Source organism: Diadema antillarum, unplaced genomic scaffold (assembly GCF_040938485.1).
Source record: "Diadema antillarum isolate AM-2024a unplaced genomic scaffold, OU_Dant_1.0 seq00000798_RagTag, whole genome shotgun sequence".
NCBI classification, from domain to species: domain Eukaryota; kingdom Metazoa; phylum Echinodermata; class Echinoidea; order Diadematoida; family Diadematidae; genus Diadema; species Diadema antillarum.
In genome coordinates, this window is record NW_027271682.1 from 2,759,930 (window position 1) to 2,776,288 (window position 16,359).

The following is a 16,359-nucleotide window of genomic DNA, read 5'->3' on the forward strand; positions in this document are numbered from 1 at the left end:
ATTTTATCAAAATCTACATCAGTTTGGAAATTACGTTGTGTTGGACTGAAGACTAAAGTTGTTGTGATATCAAGAAACCATCGTGACATCTGATGATAATCATTCTACGGGGAGAGTCAACATTGATATGAATGAGAGTGCAAAAAATTTTGACAAACTTGATTGTGTTGTGCTAAGAGAATTGAATTATGTCATAATAGTTCTTACTGCTGCCAAAATAGGAGAGTTGAGGCAGTGAATAATTATGTTTTACAAGATGGAAAGCACTTCATTTTGAAGAACCATGATCTTTCTATTTCTGAACTGTGATGCTTAGAAAATATAGATGAAAATTTAAGTACAGTTGATGAGATGTCTCAAATGATGGAGAAAGGGGAGAATGAATGTATGTATTCTTTGTTATGCCAAATGACATGATTGTTTTGAGATTCCACTATGAGATAACGCATTGGAGTTTTGAAAAAATGAATTATCTACAGAGAGTCCCTGTGTTTGGCACTTTGCTCATGGAGTCTATGGGTGATGTAAGTGTAGTCTGCTGTAATCCTGCACGCTTTGCAAAGGAATATGTGATTACCCCCACCCCGTTTTGGTTTGGCTGCCCAGATCGGGGTTAAGAGAGGAGAATGCGTGGTCGCTATTTTGTTTCTGTTTGCACGATTGAATGTATGATTTTGTTTTGAATAAACTTTGATAGATAGACCCAAAGACGATGAGAACAAATGCACAGATAATGAAACAAATGCTTGAGCATGCACACACACTCACACACACCAACACACACACCACACACACACACACACACACACACACACACACACACACACCCACACAAATACACATATGCATGGCTTACACACACCTGCAGATGTTTGCTTGCTTAACTATGACTTTATCATATCTGTTCTGGTTTGATTTGGCTTAATTTTTCTGTACTGGAATGATGGAATGGAATGATGACCACACAGGAAAACAATCTAAGATGCCGCTATTTTTTTTTTTTCAAGCCGAAAAACATCAAAAGAGATTATTCATGATATCATTTACATTCTTCCATTGTCAGTGTGCAAGAAAACAATGGAAAGTGAAGAAAAAAGGAACCATGGATCTAATGATGTAAGGTTTTACATCAAGGTAAACAGCAAGAAGTTAAAAATGTTAGAGTAATGACCTCAGTGGAGTCATACTTTCCAAAGAGCAAGTTTTCTAAAGATATTGTTTTTAGCAGGATTAAAACATTGTACCATCATAGTAAAAAAACAAACACACACATACACACACACTTTAATACACAGAATTAGTTGCTAATAATGGGAATGAAACTCAAATATATGGATTGAGTAAATGCAGCAATATTAATAGAACACATCAGTGAAGTTTGAGGAAAATCCATTTAAAAGTTTATTTTTGATAAAAAGATACTGACATAATCATGTTAGGGGTAATAGAATTCCCCCTGTTTTCTGGAAGAGGTACAATCTGTAAGTCAAGTGCTTTTTCGTTTTGCTAGGTAAATGAAAATATGTTGAATTCTCTATATATTTTCTTTATATTGTTGTCCATACGTGATGTCATGAAGCATTGTAGTCTTCTCAGACAGCAGTGGCGGCACCGAAACTTCACAAATTCAAAACATTTGAACGGATTGTCTGATTATCCTCAAAATTTCACTGATGTGTTCTACTTATATTGCTGCATTCACTCAATCCACATCTTATATTTGGGGAAGCTTCCCCTATAAGTAAGTGAAAGTGATGCACCTCGAGCAATCCCAGCATGCAACATTTCTAGCAAGCACCCACCATTCAGGTCACATGACTGTCATATATTTCCATGTGACTAGTAGACTCCCCATGGTGTTTAACTGCAAATACTGATATCTCCCTTCGTTCCTCTAGTTCCTGGAAGAGAATCTCCACTTGACGAAACTCAACGAGCTAGTCGTTGCCTCCTTCGAGAAGTTCAAGTAAGTAATCTGTCATGGTAGCTTGTTTTCTTGATAGATGAGATGCTTTTTGAGTCTCTGTTTCCTTGAATGGAGTGTGAAAGGATTCAGGTTTCAAGATACTGTTTCTTGTAGCTTTTCAGACACAGAGTTCACAGTTATTGTTTGTTGGGAATTTGTGTGATAGAACACTACTGACATGCTACTCTTTTCTGAACTCATTTATTTTGTCTCTATTAGAGTATTATAGATACCAAATAAAATTCATACCATTTCTGTTTTAAAACTTTTGAAGGCAAGTTTTTATGGTTTTTCAATCCAGTGTATGATCATCTACTTATACATTTTGTTACTGGAGCTACTGACATCTTCGTGTTGTGGTGTAGGAGATTTTTTCTGCTATGGTTGGTGAGTTTATTGAGGTAGTGTCCCATCAGTTCAAAATCATGGTCGCTCGATTCGTAAGATGCTACATGTTACTGTAAAAGTGGTTTCTTTGGCGTACAGAAACTTTCGCGGTTTCCATCAGTGCCGACTTTTTCGCGTGTGTTTAAATTCGCGGTTGGTAAGGATAGCGTTGTAACAAGCGACGAGTTCAAAACATTTTCGCGTGATGTTAAATTCGCGGTTCAACTTCAAAGAGCGAAAAGCACGAAAATAAAACCACTGCGAAAGAAACCACTTTTACAGTATGCAAATACAAAGTGTCCTTCAGTGTGGCAAGCATTATTTATGTATCTCCTTTCCTTTATGCTCACTTGTCATTGTGAACACTTTTTTGCTTACAGGGACTTTTGTAGGAAGGTGTGCGATGTGCCAGAGCCTGAAGTGAAGTTCAACATCGACGAGTACTCTGACTTTGTGAACCCTTCCAAACCCATCGTCTTCATCTCAGTCAAGGAGATCATTGACACACATGCTGTGAGTTTTTAGCATTTGCCCTGGAAATTTTTATTACCATGACAAAATGGGATGCACAATTTATTTCATTTAAAGAGATAGTGTGACCGGCTTTTGAGAGCCACAACATTGAGCAGAGTAGTAGGGTAGCGATGGTGTTAAAGATTTGTTGTAATGCACACTGATAAAGTCAGGAATGATGGAAAACCACTGGCTTTGAAGATGTCCGCACACATGACCAAGTCATTTGGGTTGTAGTCCTCAATTGAAGAGCTGTCAGAGACTCTGAAGTACAAACAATTTGATATTATGATCAACTGGTTATAATGGGTTCATCACAACATATTTGAATATTTTAATACATTAATCATTTTCATGAATGATTTTGAGCATTTTGTCAAAAGCAGCTGGGATATACAAATTTGTACCTTTTAGAGCACCTACTAGATTCAAGAAAACTACAAGGCATGGCTACATATTATCTAATACTCAAATTCCTCACTTTCTGGGTTGCATTGTTGGTGTGTGTTATACAAAGGTTCATCAGATCTTGCCCATATTTCTCTCTTTAACGTGAAGAAAAAAATAATGATTCCAGCTGAGATTAATCTGTATACATATGTCGCTCCTCTAATGGGGTCCTCAATATGTTTGTCAATCCTATCATCCTTGACAGCTCCTGCTGGAGAACCTTGAAGTGTTGGCCCCAGAGAAGAGTGATCCTCTCCATGAACTCTTGGGAGACTTGGAGGAAGTCCCTTCGGTGGAGGACATCTTGGGTGAGTGTGACCAGCTGGTGGGGTGGTGCAGGGTTCGTCAGGATGGTGTCTTACAGAGCCTTCAGTTTAGAAGACTCGTGAGACCCATGTGGGAGTAAACAGTTCTAGGTGCCACGAATCTGCATTGTTGCCTGATGCTTATCTTCTGATTTGATATGACTTAAAGGATATTGTGAGTTTCAGGGTGGAAGTGGTCTTTGTGAATGTTTGCTATAACTTGCATAATCTTCTTGAGAATGTAATGGTGTTGATGAGGCTAGTTTTAGGATCCATCAATGTGCCTTGCTGCGTGATGGATAATTGGTCTATTGACCCTACGATCTTGGGATAGATTCTGATGCCGTTAACATATGAGCACTGGCATTACATCATTCTGTTCCATCCATTAGGTGAGATTCCCAGTGACTTGCCTGAGCAGCAGGTGGAGACGTTGGTGCAGAACATGGCCAAGACGGAGATCTCGCTGACGCTGACCAACAAGTTCGAGATCCATGACGACGACGATAGCGATAAGAAGAGGCTCTTCATCAAGTGAGTGCCTCTTCCCGTTTGCCTGGTAGAGAACAGGCTCTGCAGCCCCGGGGTGATAAAAGAAATAAACCAATTGAGGACCAGTCCTGAGTATACTCGGGAAGGGGTCTATGGGAAATGCGCATTGTAGTAAAAGCAGCCTGTCCTCAACGGGTTAAAGAAGAAATTGCGAATTGAGATTGTCGTAAGCGTAGTAGTCATGGGGGGTCACTTAGTGATAATTTGCTGGATTGTGTGCTGGAAGAAAGCCAATTCATCCATGCTAGTTGTACTGCTAAGTTGTACCAAGTCTTCAGTTAATCAGATGACTTTCAGTGGGTTGATTGTGTAAGAGTCAGCAGGAGTGTTAAAGCCAATACAGATGCAGAGACACACGTTTGTGACTCCATTATGTTGTGCCACAGAAGCAATGTAAAAGAAAAACAAACAAACTGTGAGGACATGGTCACAGCATTAACCTGTCATCTCCTTCCGTTCTTGCTCCTTGTGCCAGGACCAAGAGATTACTGGTGGATGTGATTCGGTGCCAGAGTGGTGAGACTGTGCAGCAGATCCTAGCAACCGAGGCCAGTGAGGAGCAGGTGAGGGTGTCAGGGACCAATGAGTACACTGGGTACATGGGGTACAGTGAGTGCAACGGGTACAATGGGTGCATTGGGTGCAATAGGTACATCGGGTACAATGAGCACTGTGCATCAGGTACAGAGGGTACATACAAATAGGGTATAATGGGTTTAGTGGGTACAATGGGCGCGTCGGTTATAATGGGTGCACCAGGTACAATGGGTACAGTACATCAAATTCAGTGGGTACATCGGGTGCAATGTGCACATCATGTACATTATGTACTGTGCATCCGATACAGTGGGTACATCAGGTACAATATGTATTGCGCATCAGGTACAGTGGGTACTCAGGTACAATGGTTACATTGGATTCAGTGGGTACATCGGGTGCTATGGGTACATCAGGTACAATATGTACGTACTGTGCATCAGGTACAGTGAGTACGCAGGGTACAATGGGTACACCGCTTACAGTGGGCATATCAGGTGCTATGGGTACAACGGGTACAAAATGTACTGTGCATCATCTGACAACAAACAGTTCATCTTACATCTCTGTGGTGATTTCATTCATTACATAGGAAGAGGAACACAACCATCTGATAGACCAGAGGCTGAAGAGAGACCAGAAAGCTAGTGAGCAGTCCAAGATGTCAAGGAACACCTCTCAGATGGAAGACGGCAAGTAAGTCCCTCTCTCCATTCTATACCAGCTGTTTGATAACCTCTTGATTCCAAGATAATGCTCATCGTCATTATCTTATGCCATGTTTATGGCTGTTTGTTGTACAGTGTACATGTATGTCATCTTCCCCCCCCCCCCAATGCGGAGTACCTTTTGGCCCGTTGATGTATTTCAGGCAAGAACTATCAATCCCCGATTGTGAGATGGACTGAAAGTGCTAATGTGGAAGTGATATGTTTGTGGCATTGTCTGGAAAGGGAAGGGTTCTTTTACCTCCTGCTTCTAGTTGAGCATGCCGTAGACCCGCAGTGACCTGAAAAATGTCTCTTGATTGAAGTAGAGTCCAATTAGAACCCGTCCTTGTCCTGTCCCACTGCATGTACAATGTCCCATGAAATGTCAGTGGCTCTCAGTTGTAAGGTATCCTGTCAAATTTGAAAGTCTAGTTTTTTCACCTTAGTCTCAAATCCTGTCTTTATGATCATGACGATTTTAACATAACCTGGTATTTCTTCACGGAACATGCAAATTAGATATAAACTTCAGTGCAAACTGAGAGAAAATTTGATTACTTAATGTTCTCAATGCAAAACGAAAATACAGTTTTCTGCTGTAATGTAACATGGATGTCACTTTTACATCTGAGTATGGTTGTGGAGAGCAGGAGAGGTTGAATGCCTACATAAGCTAAAATAGGTGGGACTAGATTCACTGCTAGTAGCCAGATTGTGTTCTGATTAAGGTAATTTCTTTTGATGAGTACAATATGGCTGTGTTTTGTGAGATATTGCTACACAAATGAGATGCTATCTATTACTTCTTAATTCGTATTTGAAACGTTACATTTTTCATAAAGTTTGTGTCGGGCAATATATGCAGCAGCTCATTTATTTAGTAGCAGGGAATGATGAATAAAGTAAATTTTGTAGCCCATGATGCAACACTGGATAACATTTATCATTGAGTGAATAGGGAAAGGGATTATTTTGCCTTCCATATTTTGCCAAACCCACGGTGTATTTGCATTTTATCCAAACCTGATGTGAATTTCTTCAATTGTTACGTAGATCTCAACTCTCTCGATCAAATGCAATTAAGAGGTAAATGGTATCCAATGGTCTTCAGTTCTTTTGCACTTTTATTTGGATTCTGTTCACTGATATGTTGGCATCTCTTTGGTTTAATAGAAAGAATAGAAATGCTTGCTTTTGTGTCCTGTGAACATTGAAAAAGTGAAGCTTTTGTTTTCAATGTTTTGCAATGTGCCTTGTTTTTTAGTTGCCTTGCTTTGTTGGAACATGTTTTTTTCGTTGCTTCTTTCTTAAGTGCACTTTGTAGATTATGCCAGAAAATAGTGCAACCCTATTGTGATAGAAAACTCAATTCTGTTTTGTTAATTGCTACAAAACGAATGGATTGATTAAAAAAAAAAATTATCCCTTTCAGTCCTTTGTGCATGTATTTCCTCACATTGACCCCTCCCCCTCCCACAATCCCTTCCCAAACAGTAGTGTCCACTAAATGCATAGATACAAATGATCTCTTTTAGTTTATGTTGAAATGATTAATGCAAGCAAACAAGAAATGTGCATGTAATGACAATGAGTCATAAGTGAAAGGTAAGTCCTCATAATGTAAGGTGAGAGGTGAGTGTGTGGTCAGGTGATTGTGATAGGTCTGTTGAAGTTGGTTGAAACAAGAAAGAAATGCAAAAGTATTCTTGTTCGTAGCAACAGAAGTTAAGATAACAAGTGCTCCAGGAGAATGAAAAAAAAAGAATGATAAGATGTTGTGCTTCTGTTTCTTCAAGAATTTAAGTACAGCTGTAAGAGCTCTATGCTGAATGCTGATACCAAAATTAAATGAGCTAACATGCAGATTTTTCCCTGGCTTTTCAAATTGCATTGTTCTTTGCACATTTTTTTTTCAGCATTGTGGCATATCATCAATAACACAACTTTATGATTTTAGTAGTTTCTTAGTCACTATTTTCTTCACAAAAAAAAGTCTAATACTTGTGTTCACAAAATGTGCAAATCTCCATTTCTGTGCACAGAAATGAAAAGCACCTGTGAAAATATCACTTGAACATCTATCAAGCAGTTATTCACTTTGTAGATGAAATGTAAGAATATTCCAAAGTTGTACACAAAGTGCAAGTGTGTGAAAAGCTTAGTGTAGTGGAACTTTCCTCACAAATCACACGGAGCAGATGACTTGAATTCTATTCTTCTTCAAGGCATAATGTACCCTTGACTCGAGTTTGCAGCCACTTAACACTTTGTCTTCATGAAAGTACCTTTATGGTTTTATCGCTATGAAGTCATCTCCGTCACAAATACTTGCCGTACACTGATGTGTAACTACAACTGTACGTCTGTTGCCGAAAGTAACCGCTTGTACCGAATGTGCATGTGACCACGGGAGTCTGCCTATTTATGTACTTCGGCGAATCGTCATAGCATCTCATTCTTCTTTTAAATATAGGGGGATAAATAGGTATGAGAGAGTGATGTGACTTTTCAATCCTTGTACACAGAGTGGCACAAGTTGTAATTGTCCCTCCTTATTTCATCTGATAAATTAAAGTGAGATTGCAGGTTGTGTTTATTTTTCTGTTATTTGAGTAATGTTTGAATCAAATGATTTGAACTCACCCAAACTGCAATTGAATACTGTCAAGTTCAGGCAGCTGACCATCATTGGTAAAACAGATGACCAGTTCATAGAATATTCGTAGGTGATGTTGATTGTGTGTATGTGTTCTTTTCTCCTTTAATGGCAAAGTAGAAAGTGACCCTCTTGTTCCACAAGTGTAGATCACTTTGTTTTGAGCTGATTAAATGTCTAGATGCAACCAAAAGAAATTTGAGGAAATTTGATGTTAAGTACCGAGTGTAGAGCATTCATTATTGTGTCAATTATGACAGAAGTCTAGTTCAACTGCATACTCCAATTCTTATGAAAATCATATGTCTCAGTTCAACTAAGGGAGCAAAGATTATCACTTTTAAAGTTTGCAGGCTGTGTTAAAAGACTTAGTGGATTTTGAATGTCAAGTGATTAGAATTTTTAACCATGATTGTTTTAATACAGACATGAACATGTGTTGTTTGCTCTGTGAAAATGTATCTGCTCCATAATGTGCAGGTAGTAAATGTATGTACCCCACCATTTAAAAAAAAAATCAAAAAAAAAAACAAACCTCAAATATGTGTCTTGAACCGTGCCAACCAAGCGGGCAGTGCAACACAAGAAGAAAACATTGTAGTTACGAAGTTCATTTTCACATGATGTGCTTATTTTAATTTGCACTCTAGATATTATACTTTTATTTTGACAAATCTTCACTAAAGAGCATAGTTTCAATAGTTTCTATTTTACGTTCAATGATGTTTTGTTTTATTTTCATTATCAAATATTTAATATGGAAGAGTTGAGTGTCGGTAAGTTATCCTGTATGTCACCAATTAACTGCTGCCACTTAATAACACAAATAATAGTGGCACATATATTAATATCATCTACAAGAGTCACTGATGATAAAATATTGACTACCACTTATATGAACATAATATGATATTCATACAAGGGTTTAAACCAGTGACAGACAGGTGTAAAAATCTGTGTCATTGTTCAATTTATAACTGTGGTCATCCTGATTCCGATCCTAATCATTACCACTAATATAAGCACTGTGGCTGGTTACTGTATGATCATTACCAGATTTATGAAGTGTATCAGGTTACTATTACTACCATCCATATCTTTTGATTATTCTTAGATATATTTATCTGAGTATCTAGTAGATAAGTTATTTATTATGTCGTCACTATTTCACAGTTTTTTTTTACATTCTTACCATCAAATATGGGACATACTCACCAACATGTCTTCTGCGCTATCAGATTGTCTATACCCTCATAAAACCTGTCTTCTTAATATACTACTTTGATAGTTATGAGTGAAAATGTGACTGTGTCATTAAATATATATCATTTTATAGCCCAGAATGTTAATTACTCTTCTTTGTGAAAAGTGAGGTCAGATCATATTTTAGAAATGTAAAAAGACGAGAGAAATCCCAAATCCTCCTTTTTTTTCCTTGTGGAGTTTAAAAATTGTATTCAAATGGCTTGTTATAGAAAGGATAATCAAAATTAATGAAATCATAGTATAAAAGAATGATGATGATAATGATGATGATAATGATGTTGATGATGATAATAATAATAATAATAATAATAATAATAATAATAATAATAATAATGATAATAATAATAATAATAATAATAATGATAATAATAATAATAATAATAATAATAATAATAATAATAATAATAATAATAATGATGATGATAATAATAATAATGATAATGATAACAATGATAATAATAATAACAGTAATAATAATGACATCAATAATAATTATAATACCAATAAGAGTTATAATTATTCTAATAATGATAATAATAACAACAACAGTGACAAAGATAGTTTTCATGTGCGTATTATCTTAACTATTCTCACACTACTACCATCATTGGTTACCTGGAGGGCTGATATTCAATATTCTATTGTCAGATATTTTATTCAACTGATATGATTGTTAATACGTATACCTTCAAGAACTTTCATCCAACCTTGGTTGACTTCTTTTCGTGCCATCTGCAAGAAAGCAGTGGGGACATTATTTGAATGATAATATGCTGGTTGAATACCTATTATGTGTGAACTCTATTTGTTTGGTGTTTTGAAAGACCCAGGGCAGATATTCTTATGTAGAGTGGACCATATTCAGCAAGTCAACTAGAGGCACATGTGTACTGCTGTAGATCCGGTTTCATGTTTTAGTTCATCAGACCATTGATAAGCAAAAAAAAGCAACAAAAAATATACTAACCATGGAATCTGTACGTTTGCAAGTACAAATTTGGGATGGAGCGACAGAAATGCAACGAAACAAAAACTGACTACTGTAGATTTCTGTACACTTGAATTGATCTTTCATCATGAAATGTTATTTTCTCTCCTATCTCAATCAGGTTTAACATATTTCTATGCCTTTTTAGAACAAAAATGTAGTTACAGCTGTCTGTCTTAAACTACTCTCACTTTTTTCGTATTTACATGTACATCATGTAGTACAATGTATGCCACTTCAGTGTAGGATAACCTTCGAATGGAGTATCAGTAATGTACACATCATTCTTGCCATGGTTATATTTGTGTGTGTCTGTCTGTCTGTTATGCTTCATTTGCAAATTTCCTTGCCAAATATGCAAGAATGAACAATTCAGTGTCTCAAATCATCAATAATACATGCCTTCAAAGGGATACTGTGTATCTGAGTCGAATGAAAGATGGTTGTACAGGTATTAGAATGATGTCTCTTCATTTGTAGGCAGTATTAGTTTGTTCTCGATGTTATTTGACTTATCAGAGTGTTGTAGAACTTACTTTCCCGAGTAGATATTGACAGTATTCTCACTGGAACTAGGAATTTTTCAGCACTTTGTCTCAAAGTGGCAACACTGTTTCAAAGAGTACTATGAAAGATATACATATCACATCTCTGTACTGGTATCAGCACTGTAGAGCAACGACAGATCCGTATTGCGTGCTCATTGTACTTCTCATTCTAATGACTAATGACAGGCTCCCTCTGGAGGCGAAGAAGAGGAAAATCGAGCGCAACCTGAAGGTTCTGGCGGAGGCGGAGCTTGTGTCGGAGGCTGACAACTACCAGACGATGGTCAACGCTATCGCCCAGGTAACGGCCAGTCTCTTCCCCCTAGTGAGATGTAACTGAACCCTGTGTATATTTACGGAGCATGGCAGATGGCCTCACTCGACGGAAATGCGAAATGAATAGGGCAGTAAGGCATCATTTCTTGCTAAGGCATACATGCATTATAGTCATGCCCCCGTCCATCCACGAAGGGTGCCAGGGGCATTTTATTTGGGGGCTGTTGAGTTTGTCTATCCATTAATATGCACTCATTAACCTGGTTTATAGATAGAAGGGGAAAAATCCTCAGATGGATTTTATCAACTCTCATCCCATGCTATGTGAGGTCTAGGTGGACTGAAAGTCTCAGCAAGAATCCAACAGATCCCCAGACTTTGGCTTAAAATTCAATTTTCCAGCCATAGCTTCAGCGAGAAGTGTCAAGTAGTAATGTAATTTTGTAGACAATGGATAGATATAAACCCAAAATTATTCTGATAAGTGATAGAGCTGAAAGGTTTCTCTTTTTATTATTGTGACTGAAATTTTCAATAGATAATTGTCGACATTTTGGCTTAATTCTACACCTGGAAATCAAGATTTTGTGTACAAGTATTGTGGCCAGTTTGGAGGCGATGACAATCAGCTATGTTCAAGAACTATTTTGTGAAAATTAGCAAAACTTCACAATTTTATAACTTCCAATATATTTATGTGATTTTGATCAACTTTTCACTGTAACAATTATGCTTGGAAATATTTACTCTTTCTTTTTCAGACTATCTCATAAATGGTCCAGAATTGTCCTTAAAATAGTTGTAGCAGTGATTGTAGGTATTCACAAATGTGGGCTGTTAGGGACTAATGTTGACTCTTCCCCCTCTCACACCATCGCAGGATATCAGAAACCAGAGGCGGTATCGTCAGCGCCGAAAGCAAGACATCATGAAGCTGCGGTCAACGTTTGGTGGTCTGGAGTCCAAGGCCACTTTCTACAATGACCAGAACGAATACTATGCCCAGTACATCAAGACCTGTCTGGACAACCTCCAGGCCAAGTGAGTGGACAAAAGACTTGGATTTTCTCAGCATGCTAGTACTTAATTCTCCGCAAGCTGTGCACTCCACAATGTTGTATTCATTTCATTGTTGAGCTGTGACAATGAAGAAAACAGTGTTTACTCTGTGGACCCCATGGAAGAACAGAGCCATTGGGAAGAGGGAGAGAGTGAAAATCTAGCTTGGTAACGTGATGAGTTTCACGGAGTGCATTTGCCACTTTCCAAGCCATGAGTTCTGATTGATCAAAATCATATGTAAAACAGCAAAACTTGACGTTTTGATGTCTCATTCAAAGTTGTTGATATCGATGATAAATCTCTCTCACCAATCTAAGATTTATGCACAGACTTGTAGATGCCTCATGCAGAGCTCTGTGTTTATGAAGGTGAATATGTTGGATTAGGGACACTTCATTGATGTTGAAACCCAAATCTGAAAAGAAAAAAAAAACTGATTGAAAGAGTGTAATTGCACCTTTCTCAACAGTGTATAAAATTCAACATTCCAGGGCGCATGTGTACAAGTACAGGAAAATTGCAACAACAACAACAACAAAATCCCCAAAACAAAACAAGTTTGTGAAAATTGAACTTGTATGCATTTTCTAGTGTGTTTTGAAGTAAAAAACAGTTGTCTTAGTGCTGTGTATCAATAAAATTCATATTTCAATAGAGCCTGTAGGATACCCTGTGTTCACCATGTCTCTATGATTTAATTCAATCTTTTGCCAAGCCATCGAGAATGTACACGTGGGACTTTGCCTGCGAAACAAAACTGATTGTTAACCACTTTCATGCATGTGGGAGTTTGAATTGCCAGAACTCTTTTGTCATAGAAAGCCTTAGTCCAATGAACTGTTTTCTGTGTACCCCTGTCAGGAGGTCGTCCAAGGCCAAGGCCAAGGATAGCAAGTCGGCTCTCAAGTACAACGGAGCCAAGCTCCACGACAAGGGTGTCATTCTGGAGATCGAGGGACTGGAGCAATCTCAGTAAGCTTTTCTTTTCTTGACCCTTTAAACATCCTCAGGCTTTCAGCCTAACTTGCCAAGCCTTTATGATCACCATTTAACCCGTTGAGGACGAGTCCCGAGTATATTCGGGCACATGTCTATGAAAAATGCGTGTTGTAGCAAAATTACTCCATCCTCAACGGGTTAATAATCCATCCCAACTAGACCAAGTTGTGCTGTAGCAAGCCCACTGGGGTGTAGCGGTGTGCCTCACTCCAACAGGAAGGCCATAATGATACAATAGGGATTAAGTAATTTCTCTTCTTTGACAGTTAGTTTCCAGACATCTACTGTAAAATGAGGAATGTTCACGTGCATTTTAATTTTTTTGCGGATTTTGCGAGAGCTAAGATTAATGGAATTAAAATGCATGCGAAAGTTCTTGTCTATACTATATGCATTGATATTAGAGGCAACTCGCAAAAATTTCATGCCGCAAAAAAGGCCGTCAGCTCCAATTCGCGAAAATATCATGTTTTACAGAGTGCCAGTCAGCAAAAGAAGCACATGATACACCAGCATGTTTACCAGTGAGCAAACAAAGCACATTGGCCCAGACTTATTTTTCTGTTGTATGTGTCTGCTTATTTATTGTCTTTTTTTTTTTCTTTATCATGTTTGCATGGCCATGCCCGTCATGCAGAAAGTAAAATACTGTATTTGAGCACAGATGCACATTCGTCAAATTCCAACAAACGTAAAACAGCCTATGAGCTTGTGTTAATGAGGAAAGAAGATTTGTGGTTGTTACTTTGGTATTCAATAGTTGTACCAAGTCACTTCTAGAAGAAGAAAAAAAAAATGGAATAGGAGTGAATGCAGAATGTAAAAGATGCCATGGTTAAAGAAGGAAAAAGAAAAAGAAAATACCCCATGCAGATACAGAAGGAATTGCTGTTGATTGCTTAAGATAATGTTAAAAATTAAACCCTAGTGTGTTTGTATTTGCACATCCCTGTACACTCTGACATTTTATGTTGTGGTTTTTGTTTCTAATTTTTGTTTCTGACTCTAAATCAGAGTACTAGTATCCCTTCTGTACACTTAAACGGTGAATTTAAGCATGGAAAGTTCAAGAAAGTTTACCGTATATCCTCAAAGCTTGACATGTACAGTGTATATGTTAAATCTAGCATTAGTCAGATATTGTTAATTATAGCTGTCACATACTGAAGTTAATAAGTAGAAAATGATGGCAGATTAAATCGTTCTGTATGTATCTGACAGTGCATTAGATGGTTGCTGTTGCTCATGCCAGTGTGAGTTACTGGTTTAATGAGTGATACATCAAAACGAGCACAAAATCTACATCGCTAAGAGATGATATTCACTCAAAGATTGACAAACAATTTAGGAGAAGATCAGAAAATTTCCACTGCTTTTAGTCTTACTGAAGGAGACTCTCTGTTCAGCAGCAACCTACTCTTTGCTTTCCCAAACCCTTTGTCTTTTGATGAAGCATTGCTTCTCTATCTGATGACAGTATATTCATGCTTCTTCTTCTTCTTCTTCTTCTTCCAAACTATCTCCACCAAGGTTCAAGAATGTGATGTTTGAGATTGCCTCCACTGACGTGCCAGGTGTGTTTGAAGTCTCCGCCAAGTTCCTGGGTGTGAAGATGGACAGTGTCCAGCTTGTGTTTCAGGTAATGACCATATTTCATTTCAAATATAAATGATGCATATACTAGATGGACGAATAGATAGATAGATATATGGATACATGTAGCTCGACAGACTCTTTGATAGGTGGAGAGGTGAGGTAGGTATAAGTCCAATAATGTAACTTGAGAACAGTGTTCCTCTACAGTTTTTTTCCCCTTAATATTGATCCATATATATTTTATTACTACTTTGTCATGGTGAATGTTTGACAAGTACACAAACTTGTCATGCAGTGATAACCTAATTGAGCAAATCTATTTGCCATGTCAATGTGTTTCCACCACATACATTGTACATATAAAAAAGGCATTCTTAGTAATGTATAAAATGTACAAATATTGTCTTTCTTATGCAATCTTTCTTCTTTGTCTGTTTTAATGAACCAATTACAGCAGGAAGGGAGCAAACCATATAATCTATTATATTTCTCCCAAAATCCCAAATCTAAATTGTTAGTTTTACAATGAAATTGGGTTTGTTTGCATATCCATGTGAACTAAAAATTCTTGCATTCACAATGAAGAGATGATTATTGAACCTTGTCTGAATTTTGCTTCGCTGTCTAGGATCTCCTACAACTACAGTATGAGGGCGCTGCAGTGATGAACATGTTCGGCAGAGCCAAGATCAACGTCAATCTCCTCATTTTCCTCCTCAACAAGAAGTTCTACGGGAAGTAGAAGGCACAATCCTGTTGCCTCTTTTGAAGAGAAAGAATGAAGAAAGAGGGATCCCAAATGTGGGGTCGTGTAATATAGTGTATGATATAATCTATACCATTGTGACGTGGAAGTGGAAAAAGCAGAAGTGAGGTCTTCTGGTTTGAAGCTGTGTAAAATACGAAGGACATATTCAAAAGGAAAGAGGATGCGATGTGATTTGATTTATAATCATGTTAAGTGGTTAGGAATCATCTTGTGAATCGTTGTCATTGTTCATTTAGGGCAGCTAGTCAAAAAGTAGCTGCAAGCAGTGACACTTTTGTTTGGTAGAGACAGACTCACCTTTTGTCTAACAGGGTATCAGAAGGAGAGGAGTGAAAGAAAGTAACACTAGAGTCTGAACAAGTTTGGGTGTTCAGTCATTGGAATTCCATACTCTAGCAAGATCCAGAAAGACAAAATGGAAAATAATTTGCAAGAAACTGAACTATTGAAATATTTTGTGTGTGCAGTTATTGCCTCATTTTGTATTAAGTCACTTTTGATGTGACATAACAATGAGAAAAGGATTTCTCTGAGGTTTTTGTTTGGTTTTTTTTTTTTGGTATTGTTTTGTTTTTGTGTTTTTGTATTTTGAGAAATGAAGAGTTGTGAGCTCTCTGTGACAGAAAACGAGGAATGTGTACATTGCTAAGCGCGACTGGCGGGATTGTGATGCTGTTTGTGTCTGAAGCAGTATTTCTTTTCCTACCACAGCTTAGGCAACACATCAGAGAAAACGTCGAAGGAGATGAGACTTGCATGTTGTCTAGAGCAAGTAGGAG

At 37.7% G+C, this 16,359-nt stretch overlaps 1 protein-coding gene across 1 annotated transcript in view; it reads left to right on the forward strand.

The window, feature by feature from the left end:
* LOC139739354 (ras GTPase-activating-like protein IQGAP1) overlaps positions 1–15,627 on the forward strand; it is a 145,303-nt gene extending 129,676 nt beyond the window's left edge. Inside the window, exons 33-43 of the mRNA XM_071649974.1 lie at positions 1,899–1,966; positions 2,734–2,866; positions 3,522–3,624; positions 4,014–4,155; positions 4,649–4,736; positions 5,303–5,406; positions 11,065–11,179; positions 12,035–12,195; positions 13,078–13,188; positions 14,746–14,854; positions 15,440–15,627. Coding sequence (XP_071506075.1) covers positions 1,899–1,966; positions 2,734–2,866; positions 3,522–3,624; positions 4,014–4,155; positions 4,649–4,736; positions 5,303–5,406; positions 11,065–11,179; positions 12,035–12,195; positions 13,078–13,188; positions 14,746–14,854; positions 15,440–15,553 — 1,248 coding nt within the window. The 3' untranslated portion in view covers positions 15,554–15,627. The remainder of the gene's footprint in view (positions 1–1,898; positions 1,967–2,733; positions 2,867–3,521; positions 3,625–4,013; positions 4,156–4,648; positions 4,737–5,302; positions 5,407–11,064; positions 11,180–12,034; positions 12,196–13,077; positions 13,189–14,745; positions 14,855–15,439) is intronic.
* Positions 15,628–16,359: the final 732 nt, after the last annotated feature.